Source organism: Plecotus auritus, assembly GCF_963455305.1.
Source record: "Plecotus auritus genome assembly, chromosome: 7".
In the NCBI taxonomy this organism is placed as follows: Eukaryota; Metazoa; Chordata; class Mammalia; order Chiroptera; family Vespertilionidae; genus Plecotus; species Plecotus auritus.
The window spans coordinates 93582343-93609857 of NC_137774.1; the positions used below are offsets into that span (position 1 = coordinate 93582343).

The 27515-nt window shown below is 53.0% G+C and overlaps 4 protein-coding genes across 9 annotated transcripts; 2 read left to right on the forward strand and 2 right to left on the reverse strand.

Annotated features, from left to right (window-relative positions):
• The first annotated feature begins 480 nt into the window (after positions 1 to 480).
• ACHE (acetylcholinesterase (Yt blood group)) lies at positions 481 to 7406 on the forward strand. 4 transcript variants are annotated; one of them, XM_080682762.1, is made up of 7 exons: positions 491 to 573; positions 1674 to 1860; positions 2155 to 3264; positions 3611 to 3742; positions 3899 to 4095; positions 4847 to 5016; positions 5855 to 7406. In XM_080682762.1, the coding sequence occupies exons 3-7, from the start codon at positions 2197 to 2199 to the stop codon at positions 5974 to 5976; spliced, it is 1689 nt and encodes a 562-aa protein (XP_080538888.1). In that variant the 5' UTR covers positions 491 to 573; positions 1674 to 1860; positions 2155 to 2196; the 3' UTR covers positions 5977 to 7406. The 4 variants fall into 4 exon arrangements, with proteins under 4 accessions (XP_080538887.1, XP_080538888.1, XP_080538889.1 ...); XM_080682761.1 differs by having other exon boundaries at positions 481 to 573; positions 3611 to 4095; XM_080682763.1 differs by lacking the exon at positions 3611 to 3742 and having other exon boundaries at positions 511 to 573.
• On the forward strand, positions 6819 to 7274 carry UFSP1 (UFM1 specific peptidase 1; the record flags this gene model as incomplete). Its single annotated transcript, XM_080682767.1, has 1 exon — positions 6819 to 7274. One exon carries the CDS (start codon positions 6819 to 6821, stop codon positions 7272 to 7274), a length of 456 nt encoding a protein of 151 aa, XP_080538893.1.
• Positions 7407 to 7477: 71 nt separating the features above from the next.
• SRRT (serrate, RNA effector molecule) lies at positions 7478 to 21684 on the reverse strand. 2 transcript variants are annotated; one of them, XM_080680483.1, is made up of 20 exons: positions 21412 to 21684; positions 20998 to 21137; positions 14701 to 14829; positions 14326 to 14472; positions 13892 to 14080; positions 11922 to 12091; positions 11606 to 11790; positions 11293 to 11391; positions 11092 to 11209; positions 10747 to 10904; positions 10312 to 10373; positions 10112 to 10190; positions 9614 to 9802; positions 9162 to 9335; positions 8920 to 9073; positions 8557 to 8750; positions 8295 to 8451; positions 8003 to 8092; positions 7764 to 7890; positions 7478 to 7671 (listed from the first exon to the last, which is right to left on the reverse strand). In XM_080680483.1, the coding sequence occupies exons 2-20, from the start codon at positions 21117 to 21119 to the stop codon at positions 7596 to 7598; spliced, it is 2619 nt and encodes an 872-aa protein (XP_080536609.1). In that variant the 5' UTR covers positions 21120 to 21137; positions 21412 to 21684; the 3' UTR covers positions 7478 to 7595. The 2 variants fall into 2 exon arrangements, with proteins under 2 accessions (XP_080536609.1, XP_080536608.1); XM_080680482.1 differs by having other exon boundaries at positions 8003 to 8104.
• A 1510-nt stretch (positions 21685 to 23194) lies between these two features.
• On the reverse strand, positions 23195 to 27406 carry TRIP6 (thyroid hormone receptor interactor 6). 2 transcript variants are annotated; one of them, XM_080682516.1, is made up of 9 exons: positions 27170 to 27406; positions 26799 to 26926; positions 26582 to 26707; positions 25910 to 26299; positions 25484 to 25577; positions 25203 to 25372; positions 24582 to 24760; positions 24223 to 24343; positions 23195 to 24111 (listed from the first exon to the last, which is right to left on the reverse strand). In XM_080682516.1, the coding sequence occupies exons 1-9, from the start codon at positions 27276 to 27278 to the stop codon at positions 23980 to 23982; spliced, it is 1449 nt and encodes a 482-aa protein (XP_080538642.1). In that variant the 5' UTR covers positions 27279 to 27406; the 3' UTR covers positions 23195 to 23979. The 2 variants fall into 2 exon arrangements, with proteins under 2 accessions (XP_080538642.1, XP_080538643.1); XM_080682517.1 differs by lacking the exon at positions 26799 to 26926.
• Between the last annotated feature and the right edge of the window lie 109 nt (positions 27407 to 27515).

A 27515-nucleotide genomic window follows, 5' to 3' on the forward strand; every position in this document is an offset into this window, starting at 1 on the left:
TCCTCTGAGGGGGCCACCTGGTCCTCTGAGGGGGTCCTCAGCCACACTTTTACGTGCCGGGCCCCGCATGCTATCCCTGCTGTGTCGTGGCCAGGGATGCTAATTTATTCGGTCCCCAGCTCCGAACGAAGCAGTCACCCACCGTGTCCCAGAGTGTCCGTCTATGAATGCCTGGCACTGCGTTTGTCAGTGGCTGTCACTGCATGAGACCGTCCGTCTGCGCGTGTCTGTCTCGCGGGCTTCTGTTCGTCTGTCATTGTGGGTGTCTGCTCCACCACTGCCGGGTCTTTTGGTCGTGTCTGTCACCACGTGTCTGTCCGTCTGTCGGCGGCTGTCACTGGCGTCCGTCTGGGCCCCAGGGTCTCCGTGTCTCCGCTCCAAGGGAGGGAGAGAGAGGAGGTGGCAGCCCCGGGCGGTGGGGAGTGGCGGGGGCGGAGACAGTGGGCGGGGGCGCGGTGCGGGGCCGGAGGGGGTGTGTGCGGGGGGCCGGAGGCGGCGGCTGTCAGAGTCGGCTCAGCCTGCGCGGGGGAACATCGGCCGCCTCCAGCTCCCGGCCCGGCTCGGCCGCCTCAGGTGAGTCTCCCGCTCCGCTCTGGACCCTCCCCCGGCCCGTGGCCCCTTCCGCGTGTGGGACACGGTGCATTGCCGGAGGGATCCAGGCCCCTAATCCGGACGCCCACGGGCCTGCCCAGAGACGCCCCCCCACCCGCCGCCCCACACTCAGCCTTAACTCTAAGCTCGCCGCCGAAGACTTACGGTTGCCGGTGCGGGAGCCGGCACCCCGAAGGGCTGGCCGCTGCCTCAGCTCCCGATTTCCTGTGGGGACCCCCGAGCGCCCAGTACCCCCTTAGTCCTCAAGTCTGAGGCCACTGGAAGACGCCCCCTGCTTAGGGCGGAACCCAGGCCGCGCAGGTTCCTGGCGTCCGGCTGCCATCCCCCACCCCCACACCGCCAATCCCGCGACCCCAGCGCCCTTGCGAAGCGCCCAGCGAAGCCCCCTGCCTGGCCCAGGCATCCCCCTCCCACGGGGACTCCGTCTCTATTTGGGGGGAAGGGGAGGCTCAGCGGAAGCCCCGAGTTATAATTAGCCCCACTCGGGTTTCCTAGATAATCTCAGCCCCACCACCACCCCAGCTCAGGGCGGCGGGGGCTGGGTGAGGGGTGACCGCCGCGAGAAGGGGGAGTTCCGACCCAGGGAATTTTGATCCCTTGGCTGGAGATGCCGGAACCACAGCAGCTGCGGCCCCAAAATAGCGCCCCCGCCCCCTGCAGCCGGGGATCTCCGGAGCTTGGAGAACACAGGCGTCCCGGTTCGCCCTTCAGACCCCTCCGCAATGCCCTACAGCCCTCAGACCCCCGCCCCAAGTTTTCCGCTCCTTTACTTGGGGCGGGGAGCGCCGTTATTTTATCGGTCTCTACTGCCCCCCGCTGGCGGCAGTGTGCACAGTATCATCAGACGAATGAGGGACGAGTCCTGGGGTCCAAGGCTGGCGAACCCATTCGCGGAGGCTAGGCGACAGGGGTGCGCAACTGATGGGCACCCACGGGTACCAACACGCTGTGCCAGACAGTGGATGAGGCGGGCTGGGCGGGGCAGGGTATGGAGTAGGCAGGATTTGGGGTGCCCCAGGACCTGCGGCTCCCACACCCTGAATGCCCAACCCACCCTCCAGGGCCCCAGCCCTGGCCAACGCAGGAGAGGCTGTGCCTTCACGCCACCGCACGCGCCCCCATTGGCACCTCCCATCATCGAGGGCTCCACCCCTGTCGGGTGGCCTGTACGTGGACTGCAGCCTCTGGTGCGGGTGCCCACAAGGCTCACACTGGGCCCAATCCAGCCCACCCAGCTGGGGGAAGGAGGTGAGGGCTGTGGGTCCTCTGTGGGTCAGGGAGGGTATGCTTGGCAGGTCTCATCTCAGTTCCTTACATCTGTCTGTCTGGGTGTGAATGGGCCTGATCTCTGTCCCCTCCTGCTTCTCACTGTCTGTGTCCTTGTCTCTGCTTGTCTGTCTCCTTCCCTCCATTTCTCTCCTCCTCTTTGCCAACCTGCCCCACCTCCTCTGCAGCTTAGCGATAACCCTTGGGCAAGAGTGTTACCTAATCTCCTCCTGGCAGCCTCAGGCCTTCACCCTCTGCCTTTCTTTCTCCTAACAGCCGCCTGCCTGCCTTGGCAGCCATCTGCCTGCCTTGGCAGCCATGAGGCCCCCATGGTGTCCCCTGCACACTCTCTTCCCACCGTTCCCACTTCTCCTCCTCCTCCTCTTCCTCCTGGGAGGAGGGGCAGAGGCTGAGCACCCGGAGGACCCAGAGCTGCTGGTGATGGTGCGTGGGGGCCGGCTTCGGGGCACCCGCCTAATGGCCCCTGGGGGCCCTGTCTCTGCTTTTCTGGGCATCCCCTTCGCAGAGCCACCCGTGGGCCCCCGTCGCTTTCTGCCACCGGAGCCCAAGCAACCCTGGCCAGGGGTGCTAGATGCCACAGCCTTCCAAAGTGTCTGCTACCAATACGTGGACACCTTGTACCCTGGCTTTGAGGGCACCGAGATGTGGAACCCAAACCGTGAGCTGAGTGAGGACTGCCTCTACCTCAACGTGTGGACACCGTACCCTCGGCCTAAGACCCCCACTCCTGTCCTCGTCTGGATCTATGGGGGTGGCTTCTACAGTGGGGCCTCCTCGCTGGATGTGTATGATGGCCGCTTCCTGGCCCAAGCAGAGGGAACCGTGCTGGTATCCATGAACTACCGGGTGGGAGCCTTTGGCTTCCTGGCCCTACCAGGGAGCCGGGAGGCACCAGGCAATGTGGGTCTTCTGGATCAGAGGCTGGCCCTGCGATGGGTGCGGGAGAATGTGGCAGCCTTCGGGGGGGACCCAATGTCAGTGACACTGTTTGGGGAAAGTGCAGGTGCCGCCTCTGTGGGCATGCACCTGTTGTCCCCACCCAGCCGGGACCTGTTCCACAGGGCTGTGCTGCAAAGCGGTGCACCCAATGGGCCCTGGGCTACGGTGGGCATGGGAGAGGCCCGCCGCAGGGCCACACTACTGGCTGGACTCGTAGGTTGTCCCCCAGGTGGGGCTGGTAGCAATGACACAGAGTTGGTCGCCTGCCTGCGGACACGGCCAGCTCAGGACCTGGTGGACCACGAGTGGCATGTGCTGCCTCAGGAAAGTGTCTTCCGCTTCTCTTTTGTGCCTGTGGTAGATGGAGACTTCCTCAGTGATACCCCGGAGGCCCTCATCAACACTGGAGATTTCCACGGCCTGCAGGTGACTAGTGGCTGGAGTGGGTAGAGCTGGTTCCTCTATGCCTGTTCTCCCACCTACCCACCTACCCACCCTACCCCTGGGGACCCAGGCATGAGGGCTCCTCAAGACCCACTTCCAAAGGCTTCTCTTCCCTGAGGGTTCAATGCCAGGGTGGCCAGTGGGACAGAGAGGAAAGAAAATGTGGGGATATTTTCTCCTCTCTGTCCCCCAATCTCATACTCTCTTCCTCCGTGGTTCTGGGTCTGTAACTGTCCATCTATCTGACTCTTTGTCCATCTGTTTCTGTCTGCCTGTCTGTCTGTGTCTGCCTCCACCCCCACCCCATTCCTTCATCCTGTTCCCCCAGGTGCTGGTGGGTGTGGTGAAGGATGAGGGCTCCTATTTTCTGGTTTACGGGGCCCCAGGCTTCAGCAAAGACAACGAGTCTCTCATCAGCCGGGCCCAGTTCTTGGCCGGGGTGCGGGTCGGGGTCCCCCAGGTGAGTGACCTGGCTGCCGAGGCTGTGGTCCTGCATTATACAGACTGGCTGCACCCTGAGGACCCAGCACGCCTGAGGGAGGCCATGAGTGATGTGGTGGGTGACCACAATGTCGTGTGCCCTGTGGTTCAACTGGCTGGGCGACTGGCCACCCAGGGTGCTCGGGTCTATGCCTACATCTTTGAACATCGCGCATCTACGCTCTCCTGGCCCCTCTGGATGGGGGTGCCCCACGGCTACGAGATCGAGTTCATCTTTGGGCTCCCTCTGGAACCCTCGCTAAACTACACCATTGAGGAGAGAGCCTTTGCCCAGCGACTGATGAAATACTGGGCCAACTTCGCCCGCACAGGGTTAGCAGTGCCAAAGGGAGGATGGCCTCCGGGAGCCAGGGAGGCTGGGGGGACAAAGAGAAAGGGGGAGGAAGACAAGCAGAGACAGAGAGGAAAGGCCAGAAAGAAAGGGGAAAGTTCACAAAGGAAAGGAGACAAAGGGGGAGAGAATGACAAAGGAGAAGGGGAAAGGAAGGAGAAAGTGGGGTGGCAGATCCTGAAGAATCAAGGCAAAGAGAAGAGATGGAGAAGGAGAGACAGAGTTACCATAGCAGTTAGGAGGGTGAACTGTAAAGCAGGATTTTATTATCTGGCATGCGCGCGCGCACACACACACACACACACACACACACACACACACTTTACCTGTCTGAAGAAGGGGATAATAAATCCAGTGTCACATGGGTGTTATCAAAAGTAAATGTGATGTTTGTAGAGATAGGACTGGGCCTGATTACATAGCAAGAGCTCAATAAATCATCAATTTTTTAAATGAGAGAAACAAAGACAACGATGGGGCAGGAAAACTGAAGGAAATGGAGAGGAGAGACAGAAAGAGGGCAGGAAGAAGGGGAAGACTCCAGATGATGAGGGATACTGGAGAAGAGAAAGAAGGGTTAGAGCAGCAGTGGGAGGGAAAAGGTGGGCTCCCCTTGGAGCTAAGAGGGCATGGGGTCTGGAAGCACCTGCCTCCTCCTCCCCTCCATCTCCATCCCCCAACCTCAGGGCGGGGCAGGCTTGACTGAGGCTGAATCTTCCCTTTCTTACACAGGGATCCCAATGACCCCCGGGACCCTAAAGCCCCGCAGTGGCCACAGTACACGGGGGTGGCGCAACAGTACGTGAGCCTAAACCTGCGGCCTCTGGAGGTGCGGCGGGGGCTGCGAGCCCAGGCCTGCGCCTTTTGGAATGGCTTCCTACCCAAATTGCTCAGCGCCACCGGTATGTAGGGCCAGTGGGCAGGGGCTGGGCAAAGGGGCAAGAAATGGAGCGTGGAGAGAGAAAGGGGCGTGGAAGCCGGCGGGGTGTAACCCCTCTCTTCTCCTCACCAGCCTCGGAGTCTCCCAGCACCTGCCCAGGCCCCGCCCACGGGGAGGCTGCCCTGAGGCCCAGGCCCGGCCTCCCCCTGCCCCTCCTTCTCCTCTTCCTCCTCCTCTCCCGGCTCCAGCGGCTGTGACCACGGCCTATTCCCCCTCCGGCCTCCGGGGGCCCCTCTTCTAATGAGTGGTCGGACCTGGGGGAGGGACCCCATTCAGGGATCTCCGACCTAGCGCCCCCTCCCGCCTCAAACCAAGAAGCTCAAACTAGACAGGGCATGGGGAGGGTTGACCTGCGATCCGTCTCAGGGACTCACACACCTTTGTTGTTTAAATGGAAATGGAAAAGCCCATTTTCTTTTTTTATAAAATTATTCCGTGGAGCCTGAGACTGGTGTTGGGGGAGAGGGAAGACTCGGGGCTAGATAGCAACTCCCAGTGGGGCTATAACCGTCAACCATTTCTGTCTCTTCTCTTTTCCCCATCAACCATGGATGCTCCCCGCCCCTGATCCCTTCTGTCCCCTTGTCTTCCGGTCATTTTCTCCCCCTCTCTCTTCCCTTCCACCAATCCTTCTCTGGCCCCACCTCTATCCTCATCCTCCCCGGTCTTTCGTGTTTCTCATACCTGATCCTCTTTCCACCATCCCACGTGCCTCTCCTTGTGTACTCCTGCACTCACAACCCCCACCCGACCTTCTCCATGTCCTCCTCCCACCCACTTGTCGGGCGCCCTGGCCGCAGACACGCTGGACGAGGCGGAGCGCCAGTGGAAGGCCGAGTTCCACCGCTGGAGCTCCTACATGGTGCACTGGAAGAACCAGTTTGACCATTACAGCAAGCAGGATCGCTGCTCAGACCTGTGACCCAGGAGGGACCCCCACGTTCTGCCGCCCTACCCGCCCCCTCTTGGTCCCCAAGTTGTATATACTATTTATCTAAGGGCTGGGATATTACAGAGGAGCCCTAGACCCACCCCAACTTTTCCCCGGGGCTCCTGGTCCTCTGCATGTCTCGGCCGAGCCCCCTACCCCGTGGTGCCTTCGCCCCTGTGGGCTGCCAATAAACTGTTTCAGCCAAAGGTGTGTGCGCGACTGGGAGCGGTAGGGCAGAATGCCTAACCAATTGGGCTAAGGGAATGGAGGGGTGGTCGCTGGGACCAACATCCTGGACCACTCAGAGCTGGGACACAAGGCGCCACCCCGCAAAGAGAACTCGCGTCTGCGCAGTAAGAAGGGAGGGACGGTGGGGCGGAGCAGCGGTGCATTGTGGGAACCCCACAGTCCACTTGGTCCGCAGGGCCTATCGGTGCGCCCTCCACTGATTCCTGCTGCCCGGATACTGTTGCCAGAACCTGCGCGCTGATCCTGCCCGCAGCTCACCCAAGACCGGGGCCGGGCCGAGAATAAGTGCTAGATCCTGAATTCTCCTTGGAGTTCGCTCCACGCCGCCAGACGCAACTTGCAACTTCTGCCCTAACTCGGTAACTCTGCTTCTGCCCACCGCTCTGGAGCCACTTAAGGACGTACATCTGGGCCTTGCGCCACCCGGCCGCGGTCCCGCTCGCCTAGCCATCCTCTCGGGCCACTACCTCTACTATCACTATGGCTGCGACGGCCTGGACGACCGGGGCTGGGGCTGTGGTTACCGAACTCTGCAGACGCTGTGCTCGTGGCCGCACGGCCGGCCCGTGGGTGTTCCCGGATTGATGGACGTGCAGGCCGCATTGGAGGACATGGGTGACAAGCCCCCTGGGTTCCGGGGCTCCAGGGACTGGATCGGCTGTGTAGAGGCCAGCCTCTGCCTCGAGTACTTCAGAGGACCCCAGGGGCGCCTCTGCCACGTTCCCCGTGGAGCTGGGCTTCAGGGGGAGCTGGAGAGACTTCACTCCCACTTCGCAGGGGGCGGAGGGCCTGTAATGGTTGGGGGGGATGCGGATGCCCAGTCTAAGGCCTTGCTGGGAGTCTGTCTGGGGCCAGGCACCAAAGCTTTCGTCCTGGTATTGGACCCTCACTGCTGGGGTGCTCCAAAAAACCCCACTGAACTACAGATTGCTGGGTGGGTGGGCTGGCGAGAGGTGAGCACAACATTTGACTCAAAGTCCTTCTACAACATGTGTTTGACCAGCTGTAACTCGGAAAAGCAGCTGCCTCCCCAGGACTGAGGCATTCCCAAAACAGGACTGTCTCCGGCCCCACACACTCTCAAGGGCAGAGGCTTCGAGACTGCAGCATTCCAGGCCCCCAGAAGTCCCAGAAGAGCCTGGAAACTTTGACATCAATAAAGTGGCAAGGCCCAGCTTAACCATTGCCCCAGCCAATGTTTGGGAGGATTTGGGGAGGTATATAATATGCATTTGGTCAGGAATCACTGCGGAAGTGCTTTTATTGGCAGTAGGGCTGGACGTACAAAAAATTCTGAGAGCTGGATGGGACAAGGCAGTCACAAGTATAGATGGTACTGAGAGTGAGGGAAAGTTGATGGCTCAAAAGAAATCCACATCATCTGGAGCATCCAAGTCACGGTATTCAACAATGGCCCGTGGATCTCCACGGGCCATCCTGTGAGATAAAAAAGAGGTAAAATGGGATGAGAGTTGAGGGTCCCAGTTTGAAGAGGGCAAGAAAACTTGGACATCTTAGCTTATTCTCACCTGTTTCGAGGTTTCCCAGGATAACCTCCCTGGCCTCGGAAGGCATCATAGTTCCCTCGGCCAGCACCATAAGGGGCATGGGGATATGGAGGCCCTCCTGTGGGAACTGCAGGGCGGACAGCACCAGCTATGAAAAAGATCAGTGTTGAGTTGAAAAACTATGACCTCAACTATATCTTAGCTGCTTTCTCCCTATCCCTCAAAACCACCAAGCCCTTTCAAGACCTTCCTATACTTACCTCCGTACCCCAAAATAGGGGGCCGGGGCTGGCCATAGGGCATCAGGCTCTGGGGAGTCTGGTGTGGGTAGGGGAGTCCTGGAGTCAGGCCTGGGGGGAGTACAACACAGACAGGGACATGAATTACTGGGGAAGGAGGTCTGGGGTGAGACAGGACACAACTAGCTGTTAGGAATATGGCCAGAAAGGGTAAGGCAGAAACTTTTTCAGAGGACAACAGGATAAAGAACCAGGAGTCCTTGAAGAGTCAAGGGAGAGTGAATGTGGCAGACCCTCATGGATCGTATCTTACTCTGGGCAGGGCCAGGTGGCTGAGCTGGCTTGATCTCAGGCAGAGCTGGGCGCTTAGCATCAGTAAGAAAGTTGTTAAAAAATGCTACCTCCTTCTTTACTTCCTCAATTTTCTCCGAATGCTTATTGAAGATATGTTTGCGTACAAACTCAGGTCCCTGGATGCAGAGGAGAGTCAGAACTGAGCAAGCAGTTCCCTAACTCCCCAGACCCCACAATAATCACCCTTCCCTCCCACCTATCCCATAACTAATATCCCAGACCTTGAATTTCTTGCCACTGAGAGGGCATAGCCACTTATCCTTGCCCAGTTCCTGGGTGTTAGAGGTGACAAATTTTTCCACTTCCTGCTCAGGATCTTTGCGACCCATCTTCTGGGCCTCTTCCTCTGAAAGCGATTCCCGCACACTCAGCAGTGGAGTCAGCTTCTCCTCAAATGTCTTCTGCCACTCTAGAACTATGGTTTGGGAACAGAGGCAGACAGCAGGTTGGAGAAGGAAGTCAGAGCAAGGAATAAGCAAGGAGGGGATTAGAGAAGGTGACAGAGCACTGTTCCTGAGCAGAACTAAAACCAGAGGCAGCTAGGGAGAAAAGGGCACTAAAGGAGACTCGGATGGGGAGCTCACCTTCTCCATGACTGATGCGGTTGGGTGGCATAGGTCCCCGAACATGGATAATGCCACAACGGTTGGGCATTTCATCCTCATTGGGGTATTCGCATGTGTTATAATAATCCAGGGAATGCACAATGCGCAAATAGAGGAGTAGTTTGTCCAAAACCTAAGAGAAATGAAAAGCCATGAGTTCACCACACTCACCCTATATCACCCCAAGTCAGGTTCTCATCCCACTCTGCTCTCACTGGCACCTTGATCAGCTTCTCATCTCGTTCCACGTTGATCTCCGCTGGGTTTCCTTCCTTAGGAGGCTCCTCAGGGGGGGCCCCACCACTACTCCCCAGCAGCTCTTCCTCCTCAGCACTTACTTCCTCAATCAGGTAGTCAGTGATATTCTTCAAGATTGGATTCTGAGAGGGCAGGCTCTAGTTGGGAGAGAGAAGAAAAGCAAGTGAGGCAGAGCAAGCCCCTTAGGGTAGATAGCCTAGGAACCTAATTTGAAAGGCAAGGTGAGGCTGAAAGAATTCAAGGCTCACTTGGCCTGTTACCGCTGCCTCAGGATTTGTCTTCATGTTTGTATTTGTTCTACAAATTAGCCCACAAATAATCACTAACACCAATCTGTTCTGCTGGAAGACCAGAGATGCCCACAGATGAGGGGGTATTGGCTGCTTTTGAAAAAGTTCTATGGAGAGTCACTGACTGTTGGCAGAGGAGGTGTCCCAGGCTCAGAGGCCCAGAGCTGGGTCCTGTCGTCCAAAGTATGGATCAGCTTGGCTGCCAGCTTGATGTCATTGCGCACTATCTGCTTGTGTTGAGTAATGCCATTGATATTGCGGACGCGACGGGTCAGGTCTCTGTTCACGCCAGGACTCAGCTCACACTCCCGGAGCTAGGAAGAACAGAAAGCTTACCAACACTTGCCCAAGAAGCAGCAACTCAAAAGACTGGCCCTATTGAGAGCACCAGTGATTAGACTGTGAGTTCCCTGAAGACAGGGTATCAGGTGTGTTAGTCCCAGAGCCTAACCCAGAGACAACAGTACACAATTAATGTGAGCAGACTAAATAGATGAACTAGGGGGCAGAATGAAAGAATAGAGGGCAGAATGAAAGAAGCAACCAATGAACAAAGCATTCAGAGGTGTGCAGCATAGAGAGCCGCACTTCTTCCTCAAAACAGTCCTGCTCCCAGTACTCACTCGGATATTCTGCAGATTCCAACAGATCTCTTTGATGTTAACACTGCGGTCAAATGTCACCCAGCCACGACGGAAAAACCTAAACAAGAACAAAGATGTCAACATAATCCTGGGGTGAAGGTGATGTTGGCCATTAACCTTCCCCCTGCACTTTTTCTCCAAGGTATCCATCCAGGGCCACACTTCTCTCCATCCCTTACCTCCTCTCAGGCTGGGGCTCCGATAATGCCACACGCATAAAGCCCGGATATCTTTTACAAAGCTGGAAAAGCAGAGGAACAGAAACCCCTTTAGTAATTTAAGGATTCACATCTTCCTTCAATCCCCCCTATCCTCAGGACCCTAGGGAACTCCCTTTAGTCTTTACTCAGACAAGGGAAAAACAACAAAGAGCTTCAGAGTAACAGCACTTAAAGGCAAATGGTGCAACCAGGACCAGCCCTGGAAAGGCATGGGCCCATGGGAAAGGAGTCTCCCTATTAGAGAAATAGAGATGTATGTCAGAAGCAGTGTCAGACTATCTTCTCCCCACCTAGTGTACCGCCCTTGCCTCCCAAATTCTTCCCCTACCCAACCCCGGGCAAAACATGAAGCTTGGGTGTGGTCCCTGCCCCCAATGAATTTTCCCCACTCACAGAAATGATCTCAGCCCGGGAAATGTTAGGTGCAATGTTGCGCATAAAGAGAGAGCAAGTCTTATGCAGTGGCCGGGGTTTACATTCCACCCCAGGAGCATCCTTGGGCTTCTCCCTTTCTTCTTCCTTGGGCTTCTCCTTTTCCTTGAGTGCTTCTTCTATGCAGGAAATGGTGGGAGTTGGTGAGTTTTTATTGATTTTGGAGGAGATGGAAAAGCTGTCAAACTCCCATCCCACCTCCTCCACGCCCCTCTCTCCCAAAAAGCCACCCCATCAATTTCACCTACTTCTCACCTCCCCCACCATTCATAGGAAGAGAATGGACTACGAGAAAATAAAACCTACCAGCCTCCTCCTTCTCCTCCTCAGCTTGGCCACTCTCTGACTCTGACTCTGACTCCGACACACTGCCTTCGTCAAAGCTGTCATCACCACTGTGCTTCCTATTCCGCTTCTTGCTACTCTGTGGGAGCCACAGCAAGAGGGGATGAGCCAGACAACCAGAACCCCAGTCCTGACATTGACCACATGCAAGAGATCCTCTACCTTTTTGGCTTCTTTTTCAGAGTCTTCTTTCTTCTCTTCCTTGTCCCCATCACCCTCAGATTTCTTAGTTTTATCATCACTACAACTGCCATTTTCAACCTACAGGTAGAGACAGTCACTGGAATGTCCATTTCCCCAACAACCTTTACCAAAGGACCCTCCCACCCTCAACAACCGAGCCCATAAGTTCACTTCTCCCCTACCCAATACACAGCCCTCTAGTTCTAGCTCCAGTGGACCCCAGCACAATTGAAACAGTTCCGTTCTCTTCCCCTGGCACTCAGGCAGCACCCAGAGGCCCCAGCACTCAGACCTGTTTGCCATCTTCTTTCTTGTCTTCCTTCTCATTGGCCTTGCGCTCTCCATCCACCAGGCCTGGTCCAGCCCGCCCTTCCTCTTTCTTGCTGGGCTCCCCAGGCTTTCCTGCCTGTTCCTCCTCCTCCTCCTGCTCCAGGATGCGTAGATCATTCTCTGTACCTCCTTCCATCTTAATGACAGCTACCAACAAAGGGAACAGAAATCACAATCCAATGGTCCTAGCTTTCAGCCTCTGGCTTTGTCAACCTGCTTCTATTTCCCAACCAAGACCTTGGTCACCAGACATCCACTGCCGGAACCAACCCACACACCTGCATCCAGCATCTTGACAATGGCATCAGCCTTGTCTATGTCCAGGAGAAGATTATCAAACCAGCCACTCTCCATGAGGGACAGGAATACCCTCAGTCGGTTTTGCAGGGCCCCTCGGGCCTCCTGCCGACGCTTCCCCACCTCATCTGGGTGGTACTTAGACCGAAACCTATGAAGGAAGTGGGGAGGGAAGAGACAAAATAGTCACTGGAGGCCAGGGCCAGGACATGGGGAGGGGCCCACGAAAATCAGAACTTTGCCCCCATCCTCTCATACCCATAAAAGATCATAAAAGCAGAGATTGGGGAGAGGGGTATAATAAAAACACCCAATACCCCCCAGAGCTTATTTTCTGAGAAGATATGGGGGAGAGCCAGAAACTAAGAGCTCTAGATTTGGGACGAGTAATGATTATAGGGGGGCCGGGGTTAGAGAGGCAGATCGATTGCCTTAAGTCTCTGGGAGACACTAACTTAAAAAGTGTAGTTTCCCAAAGCTTCTGAGAGGAAGGCTAAGGAAATAATAGGCCCCAAAGAACCTCCCTCTCCTTGCCAACCCCAAACTAGAGTCATTAAGAGGACTGCGCCCACCAACTCCCTTCATCTCTAGGTGGAAGACAAGGGGAAACCTGAAATTTACCAGATAGGAAAAGCCAAACAAGGCAGGATACCTTTATTATTCCCCCCTTGGGAAGATAAGCAGATGGTGAAGGTACAGGGAAAGACCAAAGGGAAAAACTGAAGTGCCCTTTTAACCTCAGGTACTGCCCACAGGGAGAGTGAGAAAAGAAGGGTAGAGGGTTAGGGTAGAGCATGAATACATATAGAATAAGACTTTGGGGTAAAAAAACAGGAAATGAAGTATGAGAAAAAGAAGAAAGTATAAGGAAGTCCCAGATATCAAAAACAAAGGGAAAAACTGAAGATCAGACAGAGAAATGGTCAGGGGGGAAGGCGCAGGTATGTTAGGCTGGGAGCAAGAACAGAGACAGGGAGAGAAAAGAACATGAGAGTGAGACAGAGAAAGAGGAGGACAGAGAAAGACATAACAGAACCACAAGTTGAGCATAAGAGGAAAGAAAAGCTGCAGGCATCACCTCCAGGATCTTTACCTTGGCCGCTTGGTCAAACAGAGCTCAAGATTTAACTAGCGCGCCCAGGGCCCATGCTGCAGGTGGGCCACCGGCTGGCTCCTGGCTGGGGTGTCCCGGCCCGGATGCCGCACCCCCGCGGGACTCCGCGGTGGGGGCCCTGACTGACTAACTGCCTGAGCAATCACATTCAGCTAAACTGCTGCATTGTGCACAGCAGTGCCCTGCCTGTCTGCCTGGCCGGGGCAGTGCGGCTCAGCCCAGGGGCTCATGTATGGGCTGGGTATGGTGGGGGTGGAGGTGGGTTTGCTCCGAGCTCCGTCGATGAGCGGGTGTAGTTCCCAGTTCTGGCTCTTTTCAAGGAGGAGGAGCAGAAAGAGGATGAGGAGGAGGAGGAGCAGGAAGGGGGGAAAAGATGGTTGATTAAAATTAAAACATCCACAAAAAGAAAAAAATTAAAATTCTTTTCTGTCAAATGACCCTGAGATCTTTGCTTTTCTTGTCTGGATTCACTCGTTGCTTTTGGGAGGACACCACAGCCAAACAGGGTCCCGACGATCAGGGATGACAATGACCCAAATCCAGCAAGTGGGGAAGCAGTCTGTCTGCTGCCCCAAGGGAATAGGTGGCTCTGCAGCTGCCTGGAGGTGTCCCACTGACTGAGGACAGTGGGGAAGGGAGATGGATAGGGGGCTGTGGCAGACACTGAAGTGAGGAGGAGAACCCATCAGCCAATGCTGTTGTAATTCCCATCCCCCACCCCACCCCCAGGAAGTTCTGGATTGGGGAAAATGGGAAAAGGACAGGGCTGCAAGCTCCACTGGCAGGGCCAGGGGAAACATGTCAGGGAAAAGACCACAAGAAAGTGGGGGCACTCACCATTCCTCATCCTTATGAGCCAGGAAGAAATCCTGCATCTGCTGCCTCCGAAAATCCAGCTTGTAGTCATTATAGCGCTTAACTGCCTCTGTCTCATCCACAGAGTCATCCAACGATAGGAGAAACTCCTTGAAGGTTTTCATCACCGGTGGTGGCACACCCAAGTCAATCTCTGCAATGCTACCCAGCCTGAAGGGTGGGGAGATGGTCAGGAAGTCTTGGTTTGGGGGAAAAGGTGGGAGGCTGGAGGGGCCGAGGTAGCCAGCTGCCCCCCTTCCTTTGCCCACATGGACCTCACCACAGCACCAACTGCTACCACCCCCACAGGCACTCTGTGTATCTAACCCACTTCCTGCCAGTCTTCAGCAACCCAAATCATTCCCCAAGCCCAACAATTCCCTTCACCCAAGAACCCTAGAACTGCAGGTCTTTACCTGGCCTGGATAGGCAGAACATGATGCTGCATGATGTGGACATCTGGATGGCCCCAGGGCTGAGGGGGGCCATAAGTTGGGCCCCCACCCCCCCCAGCATAGGGCATCTCATAGCCACTGTGGTATGGGTCAGAGCTGTGCTCATCCCTGAGGGTGGGGGACACAAAAGTCAGACAGAGGAGAAAATCATCTCTCCGGAACATAAAGGAGGATGGGACAGAGGGAGAGACATGGAATGTGGTCTCTCACCCAAGGGTTTAAAAGGGACAAAAAAAAAAAAAAAAAAAAAAATGGGTTTATAAGAAGTTTGAGAAAAGGAAATGACAAAGTTCTCAGAAGAAGTGAGGGAAGATAGAGAAACTGTTGCCATCTCACCAGTCTCGCCTCATGCGCTTCTGTGGGGGGCTGAGCTCATGGCGGGGAGGAGAGAAGCGTTCTCGCCGATTCCTGTCATAGTCACGATATTCACCCCGACTGCGGCGCTCCCGTCCACGGTCCCACTCTCTGGAGATAAGAACAAGTAACAGTAAGACACAGTTGGATATCCCAAGGTCACACTCCTGAACAGGCCATTCCAATCCTGAGACACCAGACTAAAAGCCAAACATTATAAAACTACTTTCTAAACAGAAAAAGACTCTTGCCTACTTCCATCACTTCAGCCATTACCCACAAACTAATGGCTCTCAACTCTCTTTCCTCCAGCCTGGCCTTCTTCCTGAATGCCAGATCAATATTAATAATCCCCTACTAGATGGCCATTGTCACCTTAAATTCAACATGTCAGAATTCAGCCTATTATTTCTACCATTATGGGACCAAACTTATTTCCCTTCTCCTGTTTCCCATGCTTGGCATTATCAATATACTAGAGGCCCGGTGCACGAAATTCATGCACTCGGGCGGGGGGCAGGGGAAGGGCTCCCTTAGCCCGGCCTGCACCCTCTTGCAGTCCAGGAGCACTTGGGGGATGTCTGACTGACAGCTTAAGCTGGTTCCCTGGGGGGAATGGGCATAAGCCGTCAGTCGGACTCCTTAGCACTGCCACAGAGGCGGGAGAGGCTCCCGCCACTGCCGCTGCACTCGCCAGCCTTGAGCCTGGCTTCTGGCTGAGCAGTGCTGCCCCTGTGGGAGCGCACTGACCACCAGGGGGCAGCTCCTGCATTGAGCGTCTGCCCCCTGGTGGTCAGTGCACGCCATAGCAACCAGTTATTCCACCGTTCGGTCAAAAGGCATGTCAGCCTTTTATTACATAGGATTATCTGTATCAGTTATCAAGTATCACCCTCACCATGACTTTGTTATTGGTTTGTTAATCCTATGCCTCAAAGCCTATCAAAGCTGCCCTCTTTCTTGTCATCCCCTAGGTCCGTGGTCGGCAAACTGCAGCTCACAAGCCACATGCGGCTCTTTGGCCCCTTGAGTGTGGCTCTTCCACAAAATACCACGGCCTGGGCGAGTCTATTTTGAAGAAGTGGTGTTAGAAGAAGTTTAAGTTTAAAAAATTTGGCTCTCAAAAGAAATTTCAATCATTGTACTGATATTTGGCTCTGTTGACTAATGAGTTTGCCGACCACTGCCCTAGGTCATTTTTCTGAGTGCAAAATGGGTTCTGCTTACCTGCCTCTGGTCTCTCCTCCCTTCTCTACAGTCAGTGATCTTTCTCAAACATAAATCTGATCATGCCATGACCTTGCTTAAATGCCAGTACATAACACTGTTCAAAACCTTGGTTCCTGGTTGTCATCCTAGACTGTCCACCAGTCACTAGTACGCCATCCCCATCACAACAAAATGTCCTTTGCTTTAAGCCAGAGGTTTTTCAAACTTCTTGGTCTGAGGACACCCTTACACTCTTAAAAATGATTGAATATCAAAGAATTTTTGCTTACGTGGATTATATCTATCAATACTTACTGTATTCAAAATAAAAACAGAAAAATACCTATTTAATTTGAAGTTGTGTATTAACATAAATTACAGATTTTTATTAACAAACTAGAGGCCCGGTGCATGAGATTCATGCACTGGCAGGGGAGGAGGGGGACCCTCAGCCTGGCCTGTGCCCTCTCACCGTCCCGGACCCCTCAGCAGATATCCCTCTTGCAGTCCAGAGCTCTCGCAGTCCAGAACCCCTTGCTCCTTACTACCCACCTGCAGTGACAGTGCACTGAGCTTGCCAGCCTTGAGCCTGGCTTCTGGCTGAGTGGTGCTTCCCCTGTGGGAGTGCACTGACCAACAGGGGGCAGCTCCTGCATTGAGTGTCTGCCCCCAGGTGGTCAGTGCGCATCATAGCAACTGGTTGTTCTGCCGTTCAATTTGCATATTATGCTTTTATTATATAGGATTATTATATAGGACTAGAGGCCTGGTGCACGAAATTCATGCATGGGGGGGTGTCCCTCAGCCCAGCCTGCACCCTCTCCAATCTGGGACCCCTCAGGGGGTGTCTGACTGCTGGTTTAGGCCCTGTCCCTATGGGATCGGGCCTAAACCAGCAGTCGGACATCCCTCTCACAATTCAGGACTGCTGGCTCCTAACCACTTGCCTGCCTGCCAACCTGATCACCCCCTAACCACTCCCCTGCCAGCCTGATCAATGCCTAACTGCTCCCCTGCCAGCCCGATCGCCCCTAACTGCCTTCCGCTGCTGGCCCGGTAACCCCCAACTGCCCTCCCCTGCTTGCCTGGTCACCCCTAACTGCCCTCCACTGCAGGCCTGGTTGCCCCCAACTGCCCTCCCCTGCCATCCTGGTCACCCCTAACTGCCCTCCACTGCAGGCCTGGTTGCCCCCAACTGCCCTCCCCTGCCGGCCCAGTCACCCCTAACTGCCCTCCCCTGCTGGCCTGATCACCTACAACTACCCTCCCCTGCTGGCCATCTTGTGGCGGCCATCTTTGACCACCTGGGGGCAGCCATCTTGTGCGAGGGTGTGAGGGTCTATTTGCATATTACCCTTTTATTAGTATAGATGGCTATTTTACAAAAAAAATGTTGGTGAGAAAAGTATCATAGTTTTTACATTTATAAATCTTTTCAAGGCCTTCTTTAACAGAGACAGCTAGATTCTCATATTTGCTTCTATATTTAATCTTTTGTGATATGTTGTTTGCTTGAAAAATATGAAGAAACCCTGGTCAGGTGGCTCAGCTAAATGGAGTATCGTTCCCATATGCCAAATGGCTGTAGGTTCGATCCCCGGTCAGAGTATATATGGGAGGCAACTGATCCATATTTCTCTCTCATTTCCTCTCCCTCTAAAAAAAAAAAAAATCAATAAAAACATATTTTTTTAAAAAAAGAAAAGGGAATACTTTAATAGCCTTTTCAGATAACTGGGAATATTATTTGGTTCTACCCAAAACTTGACAAGAGGTAGTTTGCTACATTAAAATCCATTTTTCTACCTTGATCTTTAAACGGATCTTGACACATCTCCTTAGACAATATCAAAATATTAATTCATTAGTATCACTACTTATCTCCTCCGAAAACACTTTAAATAGTGGGAAGCTATCAAGTTCACATGGGTAGATAAAAGTTTTCCAAAACTTCAGTTTTCACTGGAAAGTTCCACTTCCTCATTGTCAACAAAAGTGACAATTTTCCTTGAAGTAACAGATTCTGTTTTCAAGAAAATTTCTGCCAAACACCCAAATATGATAACCAATGTTTGACACTCTTTCATTCAGATTTTTTTTTAATATATTTTTATTTATTTCTGAGAGGAAGGGAGAGGAATAGAGAGAGAAACATCAATGATGAGAGAGAATCATTGATCGGCTGCCTCCTGCACACCCCCTACTGGGGATTAAGACTGCAACCCAGCCAAAACCGGTTTGGCTCAGTGGATAGAGCGTCGGCCTGCGGACTCGGGGGTCCCGGGTTCGATTCCGGTCAGGGGCATGTGCCTTGGTTGCGGGCGCATCCCCAGTGGGAGGTGTGCAGGAGGCAGCTGATCGATGTTTCTCTCTCATCGATGTTTCTGGCTCTCTATCCCTCTCCCTTCATCTCTGTAAAAAATCAATAAAATATATTAAAAAAAAAAAAAAAAAAAGACTGCAACCCACACATGTGAGCTGACTGGGAATCAAACTGGGATCTCCTGGTTCATAGGTTGATGCTCAACCACTGAGCCACAGCGGCTGGGCTCATTCAGATTTTTAAAAAACTAAAAAACAAAAACAAGCCCTTGCCCATTTGGCTCAGCAGATAGAGCTTTGGCCTGTGGACTGAAGGGTCTCAGGTTCGATTCCAGTCAAGGGCACATGCCTAGGTTGTGGACTCAATCCCCGGTTGGGGGCGTGCAGGAGGCAGCCAAACAATGATTCTCATCATTGATGTTTCTCTCTCTCTTCTCCCTCTCTCTCCCTCTCTGAAATAAATACCTATTAAAAAAAAACACAAAACTGTTATTCAGCTCAGTTTAATTCCACAATGCTCTTCCTGAAGATAACCACTTTACCATGTGCATACTTCCCATTTGTCATGAGTATTAAAAAATGTATATGCAAGAATCCAATTTAATAAAAGTTTAAGGACATTAAGTGAAAGTGGTTTGGTTTGTTTATTTGTTTGTTTTTATGTTTGGTGCCACTGCCTTGATTTGTGCTAAGGCACCAGCAGTTTTACCTACCATTACTATAGCACCAGAAGTGCAAACGTCAATACAGTGAAAATGACAATACTTAGTATTACAGTACTATAAAAATAGTTGTATTTAATCTCACACACACCTTAGGGTCTGTGGATCACATTTTGAGAACCACGACTCTAAAAAAACTAGAATATCTGCTCTTTTCTGCACCCATTATATCCACAACTCAAAGCTGTTCACACCACATATGTCTGGGGAATTTCCACTCATCTTCCCAAGTCTTTTTCTTTTCTTTTTTTTTTTTTTTATTAAGGTATTATATGTGTACATATCTTACCATTGCCCCCCCCACCCCACTCCCATACATGCCCTCACCCCTCAATGTTTTGCATCCGTTGGTTACTCTTATATGCATGCATATAAGTCCTTCAGTTGATCTCTTATTTCCCCCACCTCTCCCTAACCTTACCGCTGTAATTTGACAGTCTGTTTGATGCTTTACTGCCTCTGTATCTATCTTTTTGTTCATCAGTTTATACTGTTTTTTCATTATCCCCAAATGAGTGAGATCATGTGGTATTTTTCTTTCATTGACTGGCTTATTTCACTTAGCATAATGTTCTCTAATTCCATCCAGGTGCCTACAAATGGTAATAATTCCTTCTTTTTTATGGCAGCATAGTATTCCATTGTGTAGATGTACCATAGTTTTCTGATCCAGCTGGCTGCTGACGGGCACCTAGGCTGTTTCCAAATCTTAGCTATGGTAAATTGTGCTGCTATGAACATAGGGGTGCATATATCCTTTCTGATTGGTGTTTCTAGTTTCTTAGGATATATTCCTAGGAGTGGGATTACTGGGTCAAATGGGAGTTCCATTTTCAGTTTTTTGAGGAAACTCCATACTGTTCTCCACAGTGGCTGCACTCATCTTCCCAAGTCTTGCTATAAGCATTACTTTCCTGCAGCTCTCCCCAATACACCACCTCCACCACTGTTCCCCTCCCTTAAAAGATGTTCCTTGAACAGTTGCCATCTTTATGATGATCTCTCATACATACTCATTTGTAGCATATACCCCAGGACATTTTGCCCCCTAAGGCTGTAAGTTCCTTAAGGGCAATAAAGGCCAGTATGGCTCTGCAGTTGAGCACTGACCCAGGAACCAAGAAGACAACTGGGTTGGATCCCCAGTAAGGGTGTGTGCAGGAGGCAGCCATGATGTTCCTCTCTCATAAATGTTCCTATCTTTCTATCACTCTCCCTTCCTCTCTATCTAAAAAATCAACCTTTTAAAAACCATATTTAAAATAAATAAAAAACTACATCTTATTCATCTTCAAAATCCAGAACACCTTTCCTCTTTCTTAGAAAATACCAAAGAAAACGAAGTGTCAGAGTCTCTACAATGAAGAGATACACTCTGCCTTAGGGACTGAATGATTTGTTATCACAATAAGTCAGCAAAAACTTTTTTTCTGGTAATGTTTCCAAATGGAGCCACTGCCATCAGCTGATTAGATATTGGTGACACCTCTTATATTAAAAAAAAACCTTCCACAGTTTCTCTTAATCTTGATTTTGTTTTTGAAATCACATCACATGTTTCTTAATGAAAGCACCCGAACTATAATTAACTCAAGAATATCCCAGAGAGCTAATCACTCTCGAATCAGACCTAATCCCGTCACAGCCAAACTCAACCATCACTGTCCAAAGATCTTTCTGATTTTAGGCAAGACAACCACAAGAAATTTAATCATATTCTGCCAGGGAACTGGTCTGACAACTTCCCCACTCAAATCAATTCTATACTACTTTGTTTGAACCAACCTTTTTGAAGTACATTTATAAATATTGCTTTTCCATACTCAAACTCTCTTAGTTCTATTGCTTTGATCTTTTGGATATTTCAATAACCTTTGGCCAATAGCAAATAGGTTTAACGAACCACATGAAACAATCAAGTATGAACGATTTCATAGTTTGCCCTTATAAAATTAAAAAGGAAATGCAATGAGGGTGGAGTGCAACAGAATTAGATGGAGGACAAAACTGAGGAAAAGTGTCTTACCGGTCATTCCAATCGTCCCCTCGACGTCTCTCATCTCTTTCCCGCGAACGGTCATAGTCGCTGCGCTCTCTCCTAAACTTGTCCCTGCGTCTTCGATCGTACTCGTCATCACTGTCACCCATGGCGCGGTCTAAGGAGGCCTGAGGCCCAGAGAGGGGTGCTCAGGGTGTTGGACAATGACGAGAAGAGGAAAAGTTCGCCCCTCTGGAGCAGCACACCCGCCTCTTCCCGCAAATGCCAGCCTTCCGCGGTCCCCGCCATCCTGTCTTCTTCCCCGGCGGGTGGACCGCCCGCACACTCCACTCCCACGCCCCACCCCCCCGCCGGGATCTCCCGCCCATCCCCATCGGCTCCGGGCGCCTGTCCCTCCCTCCGGCCTCAGCCCCGGCTCCCAAGCCCCTCCCATCCCCCCACCTGGGAGGGTCGCGACCGTTAGTCTCGCACTCCGACGAACTGGTTCTCTGGGAGACCTGGGCCCGCCCCTTGCCTCGGGCGCGCGGTGAGGACCGGGAAGAGGGTGAGAGGGAGATACGGGCTCTCAGCTACAGGGCCGAGGAGACGCGATGAGAGTGGGACAGTCGAAGATGAGCGGTCGGCGCGCGCCGCTCGCGCAGCGCCTGCGTCACTCGCGGAACTGCACCTCGAACTACAAACTACTACCCGAGCGGCCCTAACTGGAACTAAACCAAAGAGGGAAAGGCCGGGAGCACAGGGGGATGATGGGAAAGTACGGGAAACTCGGAAAGCTCGCGATATTTCTGGGGCGAGATCTGCGCGACTGTGAGGAACTACGGAGGGTGGGCTGAGCCAAGCGTAGCCTGGGGAGGGCGGTAGAGTCCTTTGGGCGTGAAGGAGCGCTTCCTTAGGCCGAGGTCGAAGGTCGCCCTCACCCGGAAGTGTCTGATTCTGGACCGTAGGCATTAGCCGCCTCCACTTTGCTTGGAGTATTTCAAGACATCCGAGTAGTTCACCACTCTCCTCGCGTGGGGCAGGGGCTTGAGGAATGCGGGTGTTTAGCGGGGTAGGGCAACCATTTTAAGCATTTCCCACCATTTTGTGCTCCCACCTGAGAATCAGCTTTTATTGGTGCCTAGTATGCGCTACCTGCAAAACCCATTATTCCTACTCTTCTTCAGCAAAGGTGCCCCTTTTGTAAGTAATACTGTCAAATCTCAGTCTCATCCCCAACCAGTACTTTGATGACAGAGTTTGTAGGTTGAGATCTTGATCAACAGGCATTATCTAGCTTGCCCCAGAGTAAATGCACTATCACCCCAGGAGTAACATCTAGTCAGTGGGTGGTTCGGTGAGTGTGAAGATTTCATAGGAAATGCTGCTTCCCTGGAGCATACTGCTGCCTTACTCCCAGCACTGAGAGGAGGGGTGTCTTTACAGCAAACTACATTAAAAAGAGTGTATACAGCCGAAACCGGTTTGGCTCAGTGGATAGAGCGTCGGCCTGCGGACTGAAGGGTCCCAGGTTCGATTCCGGTCAAGGGCATGTACCTTGGTTGCAGGCACATCCCCAGTGGGGGGCGTGCAGGAGGCAGCTGATCGATGTTTCTCTCTCATCGATGTTTCTAGCTCTCTATCCCTCTCCCTTCCTCTCTGTGAAATATCAATAAAATATATTTTAAAAAAAAAGAGTGTATACAGCCCAGCCTGCATAGCTCGGTGGTTGAGTGTCGACCTATGAACCAGAAGGTCACAGTTCGATTGCCGGTTAGGGCACATGCCTGGGTTGCTGGCTTGATCCCCGGTGTAGGGTGTGCAGAAGGTAGCCGATCAATGATTCTCTCATCATTGATATTTCTCTCTCTCTTCCTCTCTTTGAAATCAATAAAGAAAAAGAATATATATATATATTTAAGTGTGTACAGTCATCCCTTGGTGTACTTTGGTATCTGCAGGAATCGATTTCAGGACCCCCGGGGTACCAAAATCTTCAGGTGCTTAAGTCCCTTATATGAAATGACATAGTGTTTGCATATAACCTGTACACATCCTCCTATATACTTTAAGTCATCTCTAGGTTATGTATAATGCCTAATACAATGTAAATGCTATGTATATAGTTTTTATACTATACTATTTAGGGAATAATGACAAGGGAAAAAACTCTACATGTTCAGTACCAGATGCAACCATGGTAGCCCTAACCACATAAGTACACGTTAGCTAAATGTAACTGTTTTTTAAAATATATTTTATTGATTTCTGAGAGGAAGGGAGAGGGAAAGAGAGATAGAAACATCAATGATGAGAGAGAATCATTGATTGGTTGCCTCCTGTATACCCACACTGGGGATCGAGCCCGCAACCTGGGCACGTACCCTGACCAGGAATTAAACCATGACCTCCTGATTCATAGGTCAATGCTCAATCACTGAGCCACACCAACCAGGCTAAATGTAACTTTTTTTCTGAATAGTTTCTATCCTCAGTTGATTGAACCCAGAGATATAGAGGGCCGACTGTAGTGGAATTGCAAAAAATTGGACCAGGGTCCAGCTGGTGTGGCTCAGTGGTTGAGTGTCAACCCATGAACCAAGAGGTCACTGGCTGGATTCTTGGTCAGGGCACATGCCCAGGTTTCAGGCTCAATCCCCAGTAGGTGGCATGCAAGAGGCAGCCCATCGATGTTTCTATCTCTCCATACCTATCCCTTCCTCGCTAAAATCAATAAAAACATTTTTTTAAAACAGAGCTAAGAAGACCTAGATTCTGCCACTTGGGAACCATGCAGTCTGGGGAAGTCACTTCTAACCAAAAAAGCAGACAGTCACAACAGTTATGCCTCGTTGGGCTGCTATGAGAATCAGATGAGACAATAGACTTGAAAGTGTCTTGTAAACTCTTGCGAGATTATTATTTCATGATTGGAGGAAGAGGAGACAGTATTTGGTGGCAGAGTTGTAAAAGTAGATGTCAAGGAAGGTGGTAGATGGGAAAGGAGAATGCAGCAGGTGCTTCTGGGAAGACTCAGCAGTCAGTGGTGACGGTGGCTGAGAGCTCCTGGATACGCCAAGCACTGCAGGCCTTGCACAAGATGTGCCCATCAAGGGGGTAGCAGCCCTGACATTCACCCTCAGAGGAGAGCAGCAACCCACATTCCTGTTAAGAAAGAAGCAACAGCTTTCCACCAGGCCAAGACCTCTGGGTCCTACTATACCCAGCGAGTCCAGAACCCAAGAACTCCTTTTCCCCTGGCCCAGGCCCCCTCACCTCACACTTGTAACAGCCAATGTGAAAACTGCGATCCAGAGCAACGATTCGCACAGTCTCTTCCTGACCTGGCTCAGGCATGATGGCCCCACCACACACTGAACATCGTGGAGCAAACTTCCTGGGGTACAAGAGAACCAAGGGGGTTGTCAAGCCCCAGGGTTGGAGGTGACTAACAATGGAGCCCAGAGAAGGTGGGATGCAGGAGAGAAGAGGACAGGCCAGGGAAGAAAGCGATGTTAACCAGAACAAGGCATGGCAAGGGTGGGAAACCGGAGGGGCTGGTACTGAGACATGAAGAGATGAGAAAGATAGGAAAGGCAGACATCCTGAGACAAAGGTGGGGGATCTAGCCTGACCTGTGGAAGTCCTCAATGCAGTGGATCTGGCTGGTGGCATCCACTGTGAAAGGAATGCCATCAAGTCCACGGTGGCACACCACACAGGTGAAACAGCCAGGGTGGTAGGCCTTCCCCATAGCCCGAAGGATCCGGTCCAGGATGGGTTGAGAGCATGTGGAGCACTTCTCCAAGGTGGCCTGTTGGGAAGGACGGCAGGAAGGTTGGAGTCGGGAGGACCACGGCAGCCCTACAGGCATCCTGCCAGCCCACCCATCTGTTTAGCCCCCTGCATGTGATTTAGTGAAAGATGGCTTTAAACAGATCTGAGTACAAAACTCATCACTGCAACTTCTAGGACAAGTTATGTAGCCTCTCTGAGCTTCGGTTCCCTTCAATAAATGCCTTACAGTGTGCTGTGGTTCACACACTCCCTTAACTCTAAAATAAATGCCTCACATTTGTAAAAGGCTGTTGTCCTTCCCCTTCAGCAGCCAGTATTTAGCTGCCTAATTTCTCCCTTCTTGTATATCAGTTTCAGTCCCCCACCGTGAGCCCTGTTCCTCATGGACATCTAGTTTCCACCTTGGATGGAAGCCCCTGCCTCTTCTGCTGACCCAGCCCCCAGTCCCAACCACTCACCACATAGCAGCTCTCACAATACGCCCTCCTCTCCACGGCATAGAAATGTTGGCCCCGAAGCTGGGCACGGCACGTAGAACACACAAAGCAGCCAACATGAAAGACGCGGTCCAGGGCAACAACCCCGGCCCCATCCCCAACCACATCTTCTCCACAGCCTCCACATCGACCTGGGGACAGGAAGGGACAGGGTCAATCTGCATAGGCCAGGAAGCCAGATCTGGTGTCCCTCTGACTCTCCAGTCCCCCACCCTTTTCACCCACCCTCAGACTCAGCTCACCAAAGTACTCCCCACTGGGCAGGTGGCTCATGTCATGCACAAGCTTCTTGGTCAGTCTCTCAAGCTCCTCCTCAGGAGGCTGGCTCAGGGGACCCTGGGAGTTGAGAATCAAGAGTTTAGCACTACCTCTAGCTCTCAATGCTGTCAAAATACCTGAGGGTGACCAGGAAATTCCACCCAGAAAGCTCATTGGAGAATATCTCAGGGTCCAAGGGCATGACTTGAAAAGCTAGTGTGTGACTTGTCCCCTCCCTCCTACATTTCCTGACCTACCCCACACCCGGGGGGGGGGGGGGGGGGGCGGGGGGAAGTGCGGAGCTCTGACACTCCAGGTCCCTAACAACCAGGACTTAGAACACCACCCCCACCCCACCCACCCAGTGTCCAGTTGTCTGACCACTCCAAATCCCATTCCCCTGGGCTTACCTGGTGCCCATACCCACTTCCTCTTCCTCCTCCTAGAGGACTGGAGCTCCCAGCAACCTCCTCTTTACTCCCAAGCCCTGGCTCTCGGTGGCTCCTATAGCCAGCCCCCCAGACGTCACCTCGGCCTGGGAGAGGAAAGTGGGGGCCCAGCAGGGGCCCTGAGGCCTGAGAGGGTCCCCCCCTTGGAGGGCCACAGCCTCTCACTGGCTGTGCCACCTTCACTTGCACAGGAAAGGCAGGGCCAGCAGGAGTGCTGGCTGTAGCATAGGAGGCTGGAGTGGGGCCCCCATAGGGGGATGCTGGGAGCAGCGGGGGAGGAACACCACCTCCATTCGGCTTCAGGGAGCCTGAGCCAGGGCGGTAGGCAGGGGGCTGAGGGGGCTCATAAACCTGGGGAAAAATGCAGACCAAAAGGAGTGAGCATGCCATTATAGGACACACATCTGTGGAAACCCACCCCCACCCATGTGTGTGTCACCCAGGTAAGGGCTGGTTTCTGACAAGGACCCACCCTTGAGTGGCTGACAACCCATAAGCTCTGGTGGCCCAACTCCTGAGCTGGTGTGTGCATCACTTACATAGAGAGAGAAGGCGGGAGGTGGGGGTGTGCAGGGTGTACAGGGAATAGATTAGGCTGAGGGAAGGGGGACAAGGGAAGAATGGGAGGGTCACCTGCCGGTCAGGCCTCCGTGGGGCATGACCTCGACCCCCATCCAGCTCAGCCAACATGTTAGTGAGGGAATCTATCTCAGCATCCAGACTTCCTGGGTGCAGCCGCCCCCTGTCTGGGGGGAGTCCCTGGGGATAGAGCAAAAGCAGGGAGAATGCAAATCACATGGCCTCCTCTCCTGCCCAGGGTGCTATGCACCCCCCCAAATCTGGTTCTTACCTGCGAGCGATGGGGTGCTCCACGGCACCCCACCCAGGCCGGCCCCTGATCCTCCAATCCCCCGGGGGCCTGGTAACACTGCTCAGATGGGACGGGGCAAAAACTGACCCTGGGGTGGGGCTGGAGTGCTGGGATGAGTTAAAACAGAGTGAAGATGGAGATGGGGAAGGGGACAAGGGTGACACTTGTGGAGGCTGCCCTCTCGGGTCCCTCTGCTCCTCCCACTTCATCGCACCCACACCCACACCCACACCTGGGATCGGAGAATGAGACCGGAGGGCCGCCGCGAGGGCAGGGGTCCCTGGCTCCAGCCCAGCTTAGGGAAGGGACGGCAGGAGCCGGCTCGGCGGGATGCACTCGGGCTGCCTTACCCGCTCCGTGGGCTGGCGGCGGCCCGGGCGCGCCTCGGGGGAGAGCTCGCCCCTGAGAGGCTCGGGCAGGCTCTGGCTGCCTAGGGGGGAGCCAAGTGGGTCCCGACATGGCCTGGAACGGGGGCTGCACACAGCGGTCAGGATCCCACGGAGCCCCAGGCCTCTGGCCTGTATCCCTCCTTCCGTCACACACCACGTCTGGGACTCCAGGAAAGAAACTTTTTCTGGCTTTTTAACGCCCCCTTCCTCCCTAATTTGAGGGAAGGCCACGCCCCCGCTGACGTAAGCGCATTCCTGGGGGAGGGTCACGTGGCCCCCCTAGGCTCTAAACTGCGTCCCTTCCCCC

What these genes read in the sequence shown, in the direction of transcription:
- ACHE (XM_080682764.1), top strand. Translation starts at nt 2,197, where the DNA reads ATGAGGCCCCCATGGTGTCCCCTGCACACTCTCTTCCCACCGTTCCCA. An exon ending in GCCAACTTCGCCCGCACAGG is followed by an intron (nt 4,096 to 4,846) that starts GTTAGCAGTGCC and finishes TTTCTTACACAG; the next exon opens with GGATCCCAATGACCCCCGGG. An exon ending in CAAATTGCTCAGCGCCACCG is followed by an intron (nt 5,017 to 5,126) that starts GTATGTAGGGCC and finishes TCTCCTCACCAG; the next exon opens with CCTCGGAGTCTCCCAGCACC.
- SRRT (XM_080680482.1), bottom strand. Translation starts at nt 21,119, where the DNA reads ATGGGTGACAGTGATGACGAGTACGATCGAAGACGCAGGGACAAGTTT. An exon ending in TCAGTGGCAAGAAATTCAAG is followed by an intron (nt 8,452 to 8,556) that starts GTCTGGGATATT and finishes CTCTGCATCCAG; the next exon opens with GGACCTGAGTTTGTACGCAA. An exon ending in GCCACCTGGCCCTGCCCAGA is followed by an intron (nt 8,105 to 8,294) that starts GTAAGATACGAT and finishes CTGTCTGTGTTG; the next exon opens with TACTCCCCCCAGGCCTGACT.
- TRIP6 (XM_080682516.1), bottom strand. Translation starts at nt 27,278, where the DNA reads ATGTCGGGACCCACTTGGCTCCCCCCTAGGCAGCCAGAGCCTGCCCGA. An exon ending in GAGCACCCCATCGCTCGCAG is followed by an intron (nt 26,708 to 26,798) that starts GTAAGAACCAGA and finishes CTCTATCCCCAG; the next exon opens with GGACTCCCCCCAGACAGGGG. An exon ending in GCCCAGTGGGGAGTACTTTG is followed by an intron (nt 25,373 to 25,483) that starts GTGAGCTGAGTC and finishes TCCTGTCCCCAG; the next exon opens with GTCGATGTGGAGGCTGTGGA.